The 17,032-nt window shown below is 40.6% G+C and overlaps 1 protein-coding gene across 2 annotated transcripts in view; it reads left to right on the top strand.

Annotated features, from left to right (window-relative positions):
* Positions 1-17,032, top strand: part of MON2 (MON2 homolog, regulator of endosome-to-Golgi trafficking) — a 75,893-nt gene that overhangs the window by 40,738 nt on the left and 18,123 nt on the right. Inside the window, exons 28-32 of one of the 2 annotated variants that reach the window (XM_072146487.1) lie at positions 3,239-3,256; positions 3,554-3,682; positions 4,927-5,117; positions 6,346-6,406; positions 7,880-8,003. In XM_072146487.1, the coding sequence (XP_072002588.1) occupies positions 3,239-3,256; positions 3,554-3,682; positions 4,927-5,117; positions 6,346-6,406; positions 7,880-8,003 (523 nt within the window). The remainder of the gene's footprint in view (positions 1-3,238; positions 3,257-3,553; positions 3,683-4,926; positions 5,118-6,345; positions 6,407-7,879; positions 8,004-17,032) is intronic. The other variant, XM_072146488.1, reaches the window with a different exon arrangement.

Below are 17,032 nucleotides of genomic sequence, written 5' to 3'. Positions count from 1 at the left end.
ACAGTCAACAATATAACACCAAAGACAGCTGACAAAAAATGGTGGGTAGATACTTAACCGACCGCTGCGTGGATATGTAACTGACAGGTGGTATCAATGGGGACAATACCAGTTATAACATGTCTCCAAAGAAATCACAATTAGCAAGTGGCGCTACAAATGCGCTAAAAATACCTAAAGATAACTAGTTGAAAAAGTACATAGGAATCATATAATAATGAAAGTCATGTCAGAATAACACCAGCACCTATAATGTATATATTATAATATTCAGGAGACAAATTTCTTCTTACTACACACATTGGCTGGAAAGAAGAACCCCATACAAAACAGACATGAACGATCAAACAAATGATGGACTCCTATGTATACCTTGCACCATCCTGTCAGTAAGAACAGAGCCCCGCCGTGGCCAAGAACACCTTGATGTATGTTTCATCGTGCGGTTTCATCAGGAGGGCTCCTCTTACATGAATGACTGCATCAATGTGGCGTGGCATGGAGATGATCAGCTGGTGTTATGGAAGCTCAGGATGTGAGATGGCAGCCTTCAGCTCTTTTGCATTGTTCTATCTGTTGTCTGTTATATTCCTCTTGACAAATACCTTATAGATCCACGTTTTATCAAGACCAAAGTCAGTGCAGCTGTGTACCAGGAAATTTTAGAGCACTTCATGCTTTCATCTACCAACAAGCTTTTTAGAGCTGGAATTTTCACTTTTCAGCAGGACTTGGCACCTATCCACTCTGCCAGAAGGGCCCATACCTGGTTTACTAACCACAGTATCACTGTGCCCACAAACTCTCCCGACCCTCACCCCATAGAGAATCTATAGGATGTTAAGAGGAAAATAAGTTGCACCAGACCCGACAATGCAGACGAGCTGAAAGCTGTTATCGCACAATCTCAGCTTCCATAACACCTTAGTGGCGCCACCAGCAGATCCATTCATGCCATGCCGCAGTAATGCAATCAAAATCATTGAGGAGGAACCCCACATAATGATAGAGAACTGGGCACATGAAAAAAGCAATAATATGAAACAACCATGTGCTATACCAAAATAATAATCTTTATTCCACTAAATATGAGCAACAGATGTGTAATATACACCCAACCAAAAACCAATAAAAACATTTAAAAAGGAAAAATCCTCTATACAAAAACCCAAGGGAGGACCGGGCACATGATAAGGCCCACCAACACAACACCTCCCTACCCAGCCCCAAACCCTAAGCCTGTCCAGCTTCAAAATAATGAAAAATGACCGATGGATATACAACATGGTAACAGATAGTCAAGAGAAATGAATAATTAATATAATTACCAAGCAGGCCGGACAGACGGGGAAGGGGCTGGGAGAGCCCCACGTGTATCGCCACTCACAGTGGCTTCCTAGTATTGCAGTATGTAGTATTAGCAATCGGACCCTGCAGGGTTAAATTACCCTGGAGGATCTTAAATAATTAAAAAAAAAAAAAAAAAATTAAATCACCCCCCTTTCCCTAGAACTGATATAAATATAAATAAACAGTAAAAATCATAAACACTTTAGGTATCATCGCGTCCCAAAATGTCCGATCTATCAAAATATATTAGCAAATTTTTCCGGCGTTTAACCCAGTAACGGAAATTGGCGCCCAAAGTAAAAAATGCCACTTTTTTGCCATTTTGAAAAATATAAAAAATTCTATAAAAAGTGATCAAAAGCCCATACAGTCCTCAAAATGATAACATTAAAAACGTCATCAAAAGTCACAAAAAATGACACCACCCACGTGCACTAAAGTATGAATAAGTTATTAGTGCCAGAACATGGCAAAATGAAGAATTTTTTTTTTTTTGTACAGAAGGTTTTAATTTATTTAAATGTATGAAAACATTATAAAACGTATACAAATTAGGTGTCCTCATGATCTTACCGAACCAAAGAATAAAATAGACATGTGATTTGAGGCGCTCAGTGAAAGCTGTAAAATCCAAGCCCACAAGAAAACGGCGCAAATGCGTTTTTTCATCATTTTCACTGCATTCTGAATTTTTTTCCCACTTCCCAGTATACGGCATGGAATAATAAATACCATCACTATGAAGTGCAATTTGTTACGCAGAAAACAAGCACAAACAAAGCTCTTTACATGGAGACATAAAAAAGTTACAGATTTTTGAAGGTGGGGAGTGAAAAATTAAAATGCAAAAACGAAAAAGGGCCATGTCCCTAAGGGGTTAAATGTTTTTATTGGTTTTTGGTTTGGTGTATATTACACATCTGTTGCTCATTGATTCAAGGGGAGCCCCAGCAAAGTATCGACGGCATTTATCTGTACATACTTCTCATTTGGCCAACATTTCTCTGCTCAAAATGTATTTTATAGTTAGTCTTGTATAGTATTTTAATTTTCTGAGATAATGACTTTTGGATTTTTCTTGAGTGTAATCCACAATCATCAACATTTAACATAAATAAACACCTGAAAAAGTTCACTCTATTTGTAATGTCTCTTGTAATGTTCACTTTTGAAATTGGTGAAAAAATAAGTTATTACTGCTATTCAAGTCTATTGAGATGTTCCTGTATAACCCACTATTCCAATACCTAGCATGCCATGACTTTAGATCAGTCTGTAAGGGGAAGTTGGAGCTGGAAGGGCTTTTAGATCTCGCTTTACAAATCGGCTGCTCTATTTGGTTGACACTTGTGTTCCCAACTAACTTGTCTTGTCTCATTTAATTCAAGTCACTATTTGATTACTTGACAAAAATGGGAAAATAATAAATTAATTGGAACTATGTTAATTAAACACCCTAAAGAGGGCCTGTCACCTCCCCTGATATGCATTGTTATACCAATGAGAGAAAAATCCTGGAGCATTAAAAACTGTGTGGCCTGTCATACCTCTGATAGTCCTTTTAGTTATTCATGAATAAATTGACAACTGGGTGTTACCTTTTGATTGTCACATTGCTTATAATCGCTCCTCTTTGACAAGTAAGACTGTTACACCCAATAGTCTATTTTTAGCAGGAATATAATAGATATGGCACCATGCAGAATTATGGGAAAATGATGTTCCAGCATTTTTCTTCTGACTACTACAGTCATGTACGGAGAGCTGGCAGGTCCTAAATGCCTTTACCTCATACGCTCCTCTAGAATTAACATGTATATGTCTGTGAATCCATCTGAATTAACTTCTCTCGTTCTGTTTATTCTGCAACAAAATGGAATCACAATAGATCCAACTTTTTGCACCGGTGAGTGATATTTCCTTAAAGATTGCCCTGTCCTGACAAAAAATCTCAAATGATAATAAAACCAATAACAATCATGTACTCCTCCTGTACACTGGAAAACTGACAGTAGTATTTCCTTGTATGGAGATTTTTCTTACTTTTCTTTGGGCATGCAAAGTGCTTGTTTCTGCTTTCCTTTTTAATTTTTGGATGAATCCCAACTAGATCGCATGCAGAACATCTTGGTTCTTTTCATGACACGTGGTTTTTCCTTGGAATAGTCTTGAAGTCTCATGCACTATGTTTCATTTCTTCCAGGCAGAGTGGGTTGCCTTAAACTATGTACCTTTTGCTGAAAAATCTTTGGAAGTAATGGTTGACCTTTACCAGAAAACGGCATGTCATAAAGCTGTAGTGAATGAAAAGGTCCTCCAGAATATTATTCGGGTATGTAGAATTTTTTTGTTCGAGCTTTGGGAATGTCCTAATTGTTAAAGGGAACCTGTCACCACAGATCTCCCCCATAAAATGTAACCATAACTATTAGTGGAGTGTTACAATGATGCCTTTATGTACATTATTTCTGGCCATAGACTTCTGAGCCGCAAAGGCTACATATCATCTGTGTTCCTTCTGTATTTGGTGATCACCTCCTAGGTAATACAATCATGTGACCGTTTAAGGGGTTGTGACAAACTAGTGACATCATTTGTCATGCTTACATAGTCTCTGCGGGTATGCAAAAGCGGATGGCAAACAGATCACACTGGAGCTCTTGGAGCTGTTGATACACAGACCGCAATACAGTCAGTCACCTACTTAACAACACCCGACCCCCAGTTACAAACGGACCTCTGGATGTTGGTAATTTACTGTACTTTAGCCTTAGGCTACAATAAACAGCTATAACAGTTATCAAAGGTGTCTGTAATTAAGTTTTATTGTTAATCCTGATTCTAATGACAATCCAACATTTTTTAAATCCAATTGTCACAGAGACCAAAAAACATTTGGTTGGGGTTACAGTTGTAAAATATACAGTTTTGACTTGCTTACAAATTCAACTTAAGAACAAACCTACAGAGCCCATCTTGTACATAACCCGGGGACTGCCTGTAGTGGACTATGGAGCAGTTGTTTGGGGCCTAAGAACAAGGGGCAATGGCTTGGCAAACAAGCTTATTGATGGAGATTCAAGAACAAACCTTGAATCAAAAATGGATTTGTCAATATGAGGCAATTGCTTTAACCTGTGGGAGGTATTATTTTTTTCACAACTGATAATTTATTTTACGCACTGTTCTCTATATTAAGCCCCATTGTCACAGGCACAGTAGAAGTCTATGGCGAATAGGGCAGCCATGAAGAGGGGAGCGGAGAGGAGCCCTCACCCTTCTCTGTGTGCTATGCCAGGGATCCGTTTTGGGCCATGTGAATGTGGCCTTAGAAAATGTATTCCCTATTAGAATAAATGGATTTTTAGTAGACGTAAGAACTCTTTTAACCACCAGATGTCAGTATAGACGAGAGTTGTCGGTCTATAGAGAAGAAGTGTGCTATCATCCAGTTCAAAAAATGCACACGCATGAACACAGTCGTTTTTTAGTTTTCTAACACTAATTATTTTACGCCAACACTTTATTTTGTGCTATATTGTTCTCATGTTTCCCATATAACCCTTTTGTTTTCAGACTCTCCGGGTGCCGTTGAGCTTGAAGTATGCGTGCCCCTCAGAAAGCACATGGAAACTGGCCGTATCCTCCCTACTGAGAGTGCTATCCGTTGGCTTACCTGTTGCGCGACAACACGCATCTTCTGGAAAGTTTGACAGCATGTGGCCTGAACTGGCAAACACTTTTGAAGACTTTTTATTTACAAAAAGGTAAAATATGCAGATGGAGGTGTTGAGGGTGCAATTCTTTAGATTTTAGGATTTTTTAAAAAAAGTCATGTGACTTTCTAAGCTAGTATTTATGGCAAAGTGAAGCTCTAGGTTGCAGCCACACATTTTGTCCATGTTTTGCAGAATTTCTTTTTTTTTTTTAATAAATCAACAATGAACTTTATTGAATAGAACAATGAGAGACAACAGTGCCACAGGGGAGGCACGAACAGATTAGTCAGGCAGGACTGTTCATAATAGACCAGAAAAAAGTAGACATGAAGGATATAGGAATAGGCGGGTGGACGGCCTACTTAGAAATGGTGTCAACTCCATAATGTCCAAGTGATTATGTGACACACAAACATTTGAAACAAACTCTAAACCAAATGGTACATAAAATACTCATCATTGATCAGGAAAAGCATCAGGTAGGACAAAAACAACAAAACACTAAGAGAAGCTTAGTGAGAGAAGCTACAGGGCAAATTGGGAAGCCAGAAATCCCATGATCGGATGTGTGACTCAGCGGGGTGCGTGTTTTTGCTTTTGAAAAAAGAAAATGGCATAAAATGATTTGAGATTTTAAAATTTTTATACCCAATCCATTCCTGTTTTACACATGAATTGTATGGCAGCACATTGTCCTACTGGTGACTGTTGTGCAAGGGATAAACTACAAAGGAGTTTCATTGTCAGGATTGATAGTGGTGTCACCTCACAGTATCATAACTGTTATTTGTGGCCAGGAGCCCTTGTAATAGTTCAGCTGTAATACAATCTTGTTTGCAGTCCAGAAAGATGCATTTTAGTTACTCAGCATTTTCCATAGAAGAGATTTTTTTTTTCTCTTGGCAGATGTTTTTATCTGCATGTGTTTTACATTATCCATAAATATCCCAGCATTCTCTATACTTCCTTACAAAGTATCTTGTCTAAAATGGAATAATAGAAAAAAAAACCTTTGTGTCTGAAAGAGCTAGTTATGTAACCTGCGGCTTTCTACAAGGTGGGCTGTTATGTAGCAGACCAGCATAACTTTATTTTTCTTGGGGCTGTGAAGTGTTTTTAATATCTTGTATTTAGCATGTGCAGGACATGTGGAAGGGTTGGATTGGACTTTTTACGTATGCATAACTTTGAAATGTTATTCGGTACGAAGCATCGCCTTACTTCCTGGAACTGCGGCTTGAGTAATCCCCTTACCCCCCTTGTTTTCTCTTTCTAGCTCACCTCCAGATAATCTTTCAATTGAAGAGTTTCAAAGAAACGAGAGTATTGATGTGGAGGTGAGTGGAGCAAGGAGAGAGAGCTCTCTTTGTAATCTCATCTGTGTCAGGAGGGGAAGGAAAAATGCCAATATTCTCTTGCTAACTCAAGCTGATAGAAAATTTCATGGACAAATATAGATCTTTAGTGAATGAAGCTGCTGCATGCAGTAAGGGCACTGGATTATTATGGATGATGTTATTTAACTCAAAAGCAAATCTCTTATTGACCTGAACATCAAGTAAGCAAATAGCAGGACACCCACTGCAAGGTAGACCCAGGGCAGAGACTTGTGCTTCACAACCAACTTGTAATTACTTCTTGAACTAATGAAAGGTTTTGTCTTCCGCAAATGCATAATTCAACATTTGGTTGCGTAAATGAATCTCTGTAGGGGCATCACGTTTATCCGGGTCTTTGTGAACGACTCTTCTCAGTTTTCTATAATGAAGCTTTTCCTTGATATAGTTTTTTTTTAATTACATTCAAAATAAAGGAAACGTCAAAGACGTTAGTTTTAACCTGCAGTCTATCCTAAGGCCTCTCTTCCCCCGATAAAATATTCATTTGAGACCAAGTAACACAAAGAACAGAAATCTGGTCACAGCAGGTAAATGCTAAAATGTACATTTTATAAACATATACCGGTAAGCATAAGCAGAACATACCAAACGAACATCTAGAATCGTTAAAATATATAATAATATATAATACTCACTAGAGGGGGAAAACTGGAATAATCGCCCTCCAACACCATCACTCCCCCAAAAATGTCAATGGTGGTCCATAGTAAAGAAGACAAATATCACACAATATCACACCAACCCAGCTCCTGTCCAAACCCAATATTGCTATTGTCAGATAACGTACAAGGGCAATTCAAGGTAAATAAGACAAAATGGACCAATGCTCAGAAAATAGCATATGACCCCATATGGACAAGGTGCAATGCTGTGGAGACAGACCACAGGGAGTGAGGGAGGGAGTCAGAAAGGCGTAGCCAGGCTTCTTCATATGACGGGCAGTACCTTAAAGGGCATTTATGGCATATAGGCAGCATGTCATAAATATATCATAGGTGCAGCTTCCACCTTTGTAACTCACTCCTTTGTAACTCGCCTTCCCACAGCATGGACAGATACAAAGTTAGATTTTCTCTCTGTCCAATGATCTGACCCCCACTCAAGTTTCCAAAAATTCATAGACAGTATTATAGAGACATGTCAAGCAGTCAGCAGTTTTTACCCCTAGATACACCATTTTAAAGTAGCTTCGAGAGCCTTTTTAAAGGGCAGAGGGGGAATATTGTTACACCCTCTTGTGGCAAGATCCATTGTGTTACCAGATCACATCTGTAATCATTTCCACATCTGTCACTTAGCTGCACGACGAGATTTGCAGCAATCCAATATTTCTGGGTGCATTATAGATACAGGCCCGTGCGGTAAATAAGTGTCATAGTATAACCCTAACTTTTTACTTCTTCTTTTCAGGTTGTCCAGTTGATCAGTTCAGAGATCCTGCCATATGCCAACTTTATTCCAAAGGACTTTGTTGGTAAAATCATGACCATGCTTAATAAAGGCTCCATACACTCTCAGTCGTCTTCATTCACTGGTAAGTTTCATTCTTGTGAGAACCTGCATGTACCTTTTAGCACTGGGAACTTTGTGCTATTGGGATTTTGTAATCATCCCAGATCTTTGATAACATTAAAATATGTATCCGAAAATAGATACAATAGAATAGATGGTTATAGATATATCTATATTACATAGATATAATAGAAACCTTCTTCACATAATAGAGTAATTGATTTTAGCAGAAAGATGCATATTTGGGAAGCTACCACATCTTTCAGAGTTCTGCTGTTTTTACGAAATTCATTTTCACCTTTTTTTTTCTCATTTTTTTCATTTTATCATTGTATGCCAGCTTTCTTTGAAAATTGCAACTTTTTTTCACCAACACATCTCCTCCACGGCAAGTGGTTGGGGAGGGGCACAGAGTGGCCGGAGATGAAGGTTAGCGTTATGCATATGCGTTATTTTGTGTTATGCTACGAGGTTGGAGACTCTTAGTTTATCCTGCCCATCGCGTTATTGTCGTCGGTCTCTAATACCTTGTCCCTGCTGTGGGGCATGATGCAAAGATCAGCAGGTGTCTGGGAATCATCAGAATGGGGATCAGTGAGGTTCAAAATTACTTGTTTCACAATTTCATAACATTAACTGATGTTCTGTATGTAACATGGCGAAATATCTACAGGTTATATATTTGAGGGAAAGAGTAAGGCTACATTCAGACAACAGTGTGCCATAGCAAGGCAGGCACACGTCTGCGCCCGGGAGAGGAGAAGGGGGTGAGCGCTGCTCGCCCCTGCCCCTCTTCATAGCGCATTATTACGGGGAGAAATAGGACATATGCTTTCTTTTCCTCACGTGCGCTGTACTGTACCGCTCTGCACCATTCCGTTCACTCATTGGCGGCCTATGGAGGGCGTATATACACCAGCCTTGTATACGTCCCCCAACGGTCGTGTGAATGTAGCCAAAGACTGATTTGGTTGGATCTACGTAAGACTAGTTTTTAATTTGCTCTGTGTTTCTTATGAATGATGGGCATTCTTACCCTGACCTTTTAGATGTTTGCCAACACGCTAATAAGAAGTTGTTTTTACTGCTTGGAGGACAGAACTGCATTATTCATGTTTCTCCATAATGTAACCAGCGCAGTGCAGAGCAACATGAATGCCTATTGCAGGTCCTCTTTAAATAAAGTAAGCCTTGATGCGCTTCCCCCACTGAAAAAATAACAAACTACTCAGGGAATTGGACAAGTAGATTTCACAAGAGCTGCTTTCCAGGCAAGGGTGTGACTTTGTATGAATCACTGTGATTTTGGATAATACTGCTTACGTGTCTAATAAACTGCAGCATCAAGTGGAAGTGAGTGAAAGGAAATGACTTATTGGTAGTATTGCCTCTGTATAAAGTGTTAGTCTAGCTATGTGGATTTGGGAACTTGATTGGATTTCATTTAGAGGAACAGGAGGGACTCCACCCCACTACACTTGGCCCTGAACCCCAGCTCTTTATCATAAATGAATAAAGATGAGTCACCCTAGCTATAGTGTTGTACTTGACAATGTAGTTATTCAGTGTACGAAAATTAAACTAGTCTCTGGCATAGTGTATTCAGGTATTGTTCATAAACCCTTGGAGTTGGCATTATACCGGCAGAAAAACTGAAATGCTGATGGAGAGAGAGATTGATGCCTGCTATTGTGGATGCAAACCTATCCTGATGGACCCTTCTGATTATATTGGGGTCTGTTGGGTCTATTACTTTGCTGGAAAAAAAATCTTCAGAGGCTCAGAACCTGCTTAAAGGCAAATACCTCATTACAGAATATGATTTAGAACTATGAGATAATGTGATTATAATTACAGGTGTATTAGGAGTTATGTTTTTTATGTACTTAAAAAAATAAACTTTCTTTTTATGTAAATTAAGCATAAGGGCTCTAAGGGGCGTCACCAGAGTCTCTCAGATTTCTGAGGCTCTGGCTCTTACACGCCACCTCGGGGCCCATCTCCATCAGCTCCATGCTACCTTTCTCACTCCTTCCACCCCCTGAAATATTGAGCCAGCAGTGAGTATTTTCCTGATGCTTATAGTATACGTAACAACTGAGTTGGATTTGATGCTCTGCCAGAATGAATAGCCAAAAGATGTGAGGATCGATCAGTTTATTGGTAAAAATGGACTACACGTTTCAAGAACAGAACATTTTCTTCTTCAGGTTAAAATGAATATTAACATATATATATATATATTAACAGTTTTTAGTCCGATTTACAAATGAATCCATTGATCCTTTACACACTTTGGGATCCAGGAGAGGCAGCAACCACTGTCACAATATATAAACCTCAAGAACTGTCCACTATTACCGGATAGCAAGAACATATTTGGGTTGTTTTATTTGTTAAACTCAACAACAAAAAAAAATGATAGGGCCACTGGGGCAGTCTCATCAACTTAGCATAGTGGTGCTCAGCGATAGAAATCATCCCATTGACATAGGCCTATGAAGCAAAAAATACTGAGACACTTACCAAATAAAATAGTTCATATTCTTTATTTAAAACTCCTTCTTAAAAGTGTCAGTATATGGACTATTTTATTTGGTGAGTGCCACAGTTTTCTTTTGACTTTATTTGCTCAACTCTATGCTGTGTAGGGGCTTTAGATAAAATGCTCACCAGAATAGAAAGAAGCAGAAAAATGGCACAGAGAAGCTCTTTCTCAGCGGGGGGCGGGGGAGGATAGAACGGGTTTTATCTTCCCCATTAAATATGGGTGTGCTATGCCTCTTCCTATGGAGATGGGAGTGATGAGCAGCGATCACCCCTCATCCTTTCCAGCTAGCTGCCGTGCGCTCGCCCGAAAGGAGCCGTAAAGGGCATCTACCACCAGGATGAATGCAAATGAGCCATAGGTGTTAATGGAGCCTGGAGCCCCTTGGGCTCATTTGCATACAGTCTTTCATCCTGGTGGTAGACGTCTTTTAAATAGCCAATAACAAACCATTATTAAAATGGACATGACATTTGCAATGTGGTTTCTGCTGGTGGTAGGTTTGGAATTTTCTTCTGTGTTCGTGCAGCTCCATTTACCCAGACAAGACTGCAAAAAGGATGTTTGTGTTATGTGCTTATTGTGAGTTATGTATCTGTGTGTGCCGGTATAAACTGTCTGCATTGTGAGAATTCACATATGTTTCAAGAGAAACCTTCCATTCCTGCATTCCATTCTAGGAGATAAAGCTGTCTCCCAGCCTAGAATTGTCATACCTCCAGAATGAATGTTCAGCATGATATTAATTCTAGGCAATTACACCAAATGTTACTCTCTTTTTATTCCCTTTGTGATCCTGTGATGAATCCCATGCAGAGATTGTAAGAATTGTAGCACTTTCCTTTTGTACACACTTTTTATGGGGCAAAAAAATTTAATTTACAGTTGTATTTATTTCTTATACAAATAAGGAGTCGTCATGGACTAGTTATTGATGACCTAATTTTATCATCAGTTGGTAATATTAGAATGAAGAGGATAATAAACCTGATGTCCTTACTGCTTAGCTGCAATGGCTACTGGATGTTTACAGTGTACATGCCAAGAAGAACCCCATATATAGTATGAAAAAACTTTGATGTCTATTTTACCCCACTTTTGTCTCCATGCGCACAAACAGATAACCAACCGCACAATTTGCAGCCGGATATCCATTCCCATATCAGCTGCATGCGACCAGACGGAGAGGGAAGGGGTGAGCAGATACAGGCAGTCCCCGGGTTACATACAAGATAGGGTCTGTAGGTTTGTTCTTAAGTTGAATTTGTATGCAAGTCGGAACTGTACATTTTATCATTGTAATCCCAGCCAGAACTTTTTTGGTCTCTGTGACAATTGGATTTTAAAAATGTTGGGTTGTCATAAGAACCAATATTAACACTAAAGCTTCACTGCAGACACCTCTGATAACTGTTACAGCTGATTATTGTAGCCTAGGAGTAAAGTACAATAAATTACCAATATCCAGAGGCCCGTTTGTAACTAGGGAACGTATGTAAGTCGAGTGTTCTTAAGTAGGGGACCGCCTGTAATCTTGTGCATAGTCAGGCAACCGGAACCTTTTTTTTTATTCTGTACATTTAAAGCAAAACTAAATGTTTAAAAACAATTTTTTTTTTAAATTTGATAAATGAATAGTGCAGGTGGTAATAGGAAATTTGGTAATATTTTTATATAAGCAAAATGCTTCTATTTCCTGTTCCTCGCCTTTTACTTTTAGCATGTATTATTGTCTAAATAAAGTTTCTCTCTGTACTTTACAGATGGATAAGCGGAGGTTGCTAAAGTTTCTTGTGGCGTAACTCCTAAAATACCTGAATAGACTTAGAAAGGTTAAGGTTTAGCTACTTCTCCTTAGCTGCAACAAAAGAGGGAAGGGAGAAAATAGGACAGAGTTTTACAGCGTTTACTAACACCAGATAAACTATTGATTTCCGGGGGAGCCAACAAAGGTTTAATTAGTTTAGTTACGCTTTCATGCAGGCACATTGGGGCACATTATATAATAATAACCTTTATTTAGATAGAGCCAACATATTCTGTATCACTGTATAGATTTTAGGGAAGATAAACCGATAAAATAAGACCTAAAAGAGCAAAACCATAGCCATATGGAACAATAAGAGCTGAGGAGGAAGGGATGACACAAGAGCCTGTACAGATTAAAAATAATTTAATAAAAATGCAGCCACTTGAACCTATCATCAGAAAAAGGAAAACTACACCTTTTTTAGCTACCTTGTAAGGCAGCTCCCTTGACATCAAGCATGACCTACAATAGGCCTCATGACATGATGTGGGATTAAAACCAAACCAATATATCTATTCCAGAAGGAAAAAAATTAACATTTTGGTAAAAAGTTCTAAATTTTCTGCTTTTCATATAGCAGTAGCACACAAGTAAGTTTATATATCAGCTTGGCTTTTTATTCATCTTCTCTCTTTTTTAGGTTGTTTGGAGGTTCAGAATTTTGGGTGCAATTTTTCCCATTTTTATGAAAATCGCCCAAACCCTTTTTTTGAGGCACCTGCTCAGCTTTAAGTGATTTTTGAGAGGCCTAAATAGCAGTAAAACCCTGTAAATTATGCAATTTTAGAAGCTACACCCATCAGTGTATAAAAAATCCACTTTAAGAATTATGTTAAGCCTTCAGATGTTTCACAAGGGTTACAACAAAATGGAGGTGTAATTTACAAGCTGTAATATTTTTTAGACAATACATCCATTTTGGCCAAAAATTAAAACGTCAGAAAGTATTAAATGACGAAAAAGCCCACAAAGTTTGATGCCCAATTTCTCCCGAGTAGGAGGATGTCCCATATGTGGTGGTAAACTGCTGTATGGGCACATGGCCGGGCATTGAAGGGAAGGAGCGCCATTCAGAGCAGGTGTGCATTGTCACATTTTAAAAAACTATAAAATGTTTATTTTTTTAAATTTGGACTTTGGGGGATTATTTTTTTTGCGGATGAGATCCACTTTTCAGGTACATCATCTAGGAGGTTTAATAGCTACCGTGTATATTCGTGTATAAGCTGAGTTTCTCAGCATAAAAAATGTGCTGGAAACCTCGGCTCGGCTTATACACAAGTCAATAAAAAAACAATTTACATCATCGCTTTCTGGCGGTCCCAATACTTGGCGCGGCCCCCGATGCTAGGCGCAGCTCCTCTTCTGTCTTCTCTCTGCTGTAACAGCCAACAGAGGCTCAGCTATGCACTCTATGGCGCACACTATGATAGCGGTGTCACCGCTGATTACGTCATAGTCTCCACTTGGCAGCCGAGACAAGAAAGAAGAGGAGTTGCAGGGACGGGAGCATCAGGGACCACCGGAAGGTGAGTATGTAAGTTTATTTTTTTTATGTGCTGGGCTGGCTGGCTACTGATCATTTGATCACTTGTTCATTGTAATATACTGCAATACTAATGTATTACAGCATATTACATAATCAGCCTAGGCTGACATTAGCACTGCTAGATCTTGCAGAAAGCACCATCTATAAGGCTTTTACTGAAGGCAGCCCTGGGGTCCTTCATTGGAAGTCAGGGCTGCCATGGCAACAATTGGCACCTCCATGCCCTGCATGGAGGGTGCCAATTGTTGCAATAATGCCCTATGGAAGGTTATGCTCAATAGGGTTAAACCGGCGGGATCATGATAATCCAGATCCCGGCTGCGGGATCCCGTGGTGATCGCAAAGTCCCCGCTTCTGAGCATGGGCGATCACTACATCAAGAGCAGTATTAACTGACTTAAACTAGTCACAGAAGGTGGGGCGATTCAGAATCTGGCCACCGTTTTTCTGGCACAGTAAGGGGCTTCAATAAGAAAAGCATGGTCAGTGGTAGAATGGGTCTACTCATCCTGTTGAACAGGAATTTACGGACTTGCTCCCAGTTCCCCCTTAACCACAGGGAATGAGCACTGTAGGTGTAGGAATGTGTCTGAGGTTGCAGAGCACATAGGGCACAGGTCTGGGCAGCCAGGACGAAATCTATTAACTCAGGCAGTCGTTTGATATGCCCGGTGGAGTATGTAGATCTGAGACCTTCTGTTTAACAGGTTAGGAGAAACCATTTTAGGCGTAGAGAGAGTGTCTCCCACTCATTGGCCCACATCTGTCAGAGGCCCAAGCTACCTCTCCCAGCGTGCCCATGCCGGGACAGTTGTTTGCTTGATGTAGGTAGATAAAATTTCACAGTTTAAACGGGAAATAAGGGCTTTGGGAGAAGGAGAGGGATGGGGAAAGGATTGCCTACCAATTGATCTCTTGGGAACTGGGCATTTATGGCATGGCGAAGCTGAAGGTACAACAGATGGAAGGATTTTGGTAGGTCATATGATTCTTTCAGCTGCAGGAACAAACTAAGAACACTGTCCTCGCAGATATTTCCAGTATATTGCTCGCCACTGTCCCTCCAGCTAACCCCATTTGGCACTGAGGAGACTGAAGGGATTATTCCATAAGAGGGTATACCTGTCAAACACGATTGAGTAATAGCGAGATCGCATTCTGGCGCACAGCAGGAGGAGCTGGTGCAATAGGGGGGATGCCCCTCTAGTCTTCCCTTCCCCACCAAACAAAAGGTGTTCGTGTGAAGCGAAAAGGCCAGAATGGGGATAAATGAAGAGTGCCATAGTACAGGGTTTCTCAAGTTGAAACATCCAGGGGAAGTGAGACACTTGAGCCGCCCAGTAATATAATTTGAAGTTGGGAAATAGCACCCCCCCTCCCATGATAGAAACAGCAAATGGGTGGCTTGGCCTATTCCTTCCCCCCTCCCCCCCAAAAAATGGGAGGCCACACAGCTTTGTAATTTCTGGAAAAAATGGTACGGTATGTACACAGGGGACTGCACCAGGATATCCAGGACTTTGACTAAGTTCACCCTGGCAGGGAGGGAAATGTAGAGTTTTGACCATGCCCTGGTATGCTGGCGCGCCAGAGACAGCAAGGGGAACACATATTCAGCAAGTAGTAGTCAACCACAGAGCGACTAATTCGCACGCCTAGATAGATGACCTCAAAGGCAGGATCCGAGGGGTCAATAGGGAGAACATGTGATTTGGACCACTTGATCCTACGTCCTGAGTGGAGACCAAACTCCATAATAACCTCCAAAACCGTGTTCATGAGAGTTCCCAGGACTCCAGGAAAAGTAAGGTATCGTTGGCATATAGGCTAACTGTCTCTGCCACCTCTCCCATGAACCTGAGGGGAACACCGAAGTCTTCCTGCAAATGGCTAAACAGCTATAGCATAAAGGAGAGAACTGTCTGGAAGGAAACCTGTTAACTAGAATCGAGGCCACAGGAGAACTGTATAAGAAACTGACCCAGCCCACAAACTCCCCGGGGAATCCAAATTTCTCCAATACCGACCACGAATAGGGCCATTCCACAGAGTCAAAGGCCTTGGCAGTGTCCAGCGAGACCAAGACCCTTGACTCTACAGTATCATGGGCTGCCTGGAGATTCAAGAATAACCTGTGGATTTATAGGCAGTGGATTTTCCTGGCATGAAACTGTTTTGGTCAGGGCCACTGATCGACAGGGATATGGAGTTAAAATCTTAGCCAAGGTTTTTGCACGCAGAATTAACATCAACCTGAAGCAATAGTATGGGTTTATAGAATTCACACTATATAGGGTCATTTTCTGGCTTGGCAACTACTACTATACGTGCCTCGGATGTGTAGTTTGGACGCCATGGGGGCAAGAATGTCAGTTTATAAAATTGCCTGGTAGGCCATTGGTGCCAAGGGATTTACAGTTAGGCCAAGCCTAGATAGCCTTGGCAATGTCCAGTTCAGCAATGGGGGTTGTCAAGGCTGCACTTTCCTGAGGGGACAGGGAAGGGAGGGTGAAGGAGGGAAGGTATTCAATTGTCTCTCTCTGGTTGTCACAGTGTACGTGGATGATTACAAGGTAATGTAGAAGTCACCAGAGGCATTAGTGATCCCTGTATTGTCATGTAGGACAATATTGGTATCCCTTGGTCACAAATCTCAGTGACAACTACACGGGCAGAGTCCACCGAAGCCAGACAAGCAAGCAGGGACCCACAGCAGTCCCCATGCTCCAAGTAGCTCTTTGCATTGTGATTTATAGGTTTTGAGTAAGTCTGTTGTGCATCATGCTAGTTATGTAGGAGCTGTTCAAAGGGGGTCACAAACATAGTCCAGTTCAGTCTGCAATGTTTCTAGTTCCGCTGTGGTCTCCGTAGAGGCCTGGTCTCTCTTCTGATCATGTATGGCTTCGGACATAGTTCCTGTTTGACGTAGAGAATGATAGATGAAAGCATCCCAGCGTTCCACAACACGGTCATCCGGGCAGTGGGTGTGAAAAAAGGAAGACCACCGTAGAAGTGTGCAGAGGGCCACAGAAGTTGCTTTTTGGGTGCATCAGTGTTTGGCACATCTTTATAGCATTAAGTGAGGCAACAAAGTGAATATGCAAATATGACCAGACAGTCTTAAACTCCGCAAGATTTATCATC

The sequence above is a fragment of the Engystomops pustulosus genome, chromosome 4 (assembly GCF_040894005.1).
Source record: "Engystomops pustulosus chromosome 4, aEngPut4.maternal, whole genome shotgun sequence".
NCBI classification, from domain to species: Eukaryota; Metazoa; Chordata; class Amphibia; order Anura; family Leptodactylidae; genus Engystomops; species Engystomops pustulosus.
This window is presented reverse-complemented; position numbering and strand designations above follow the sequence as displayed.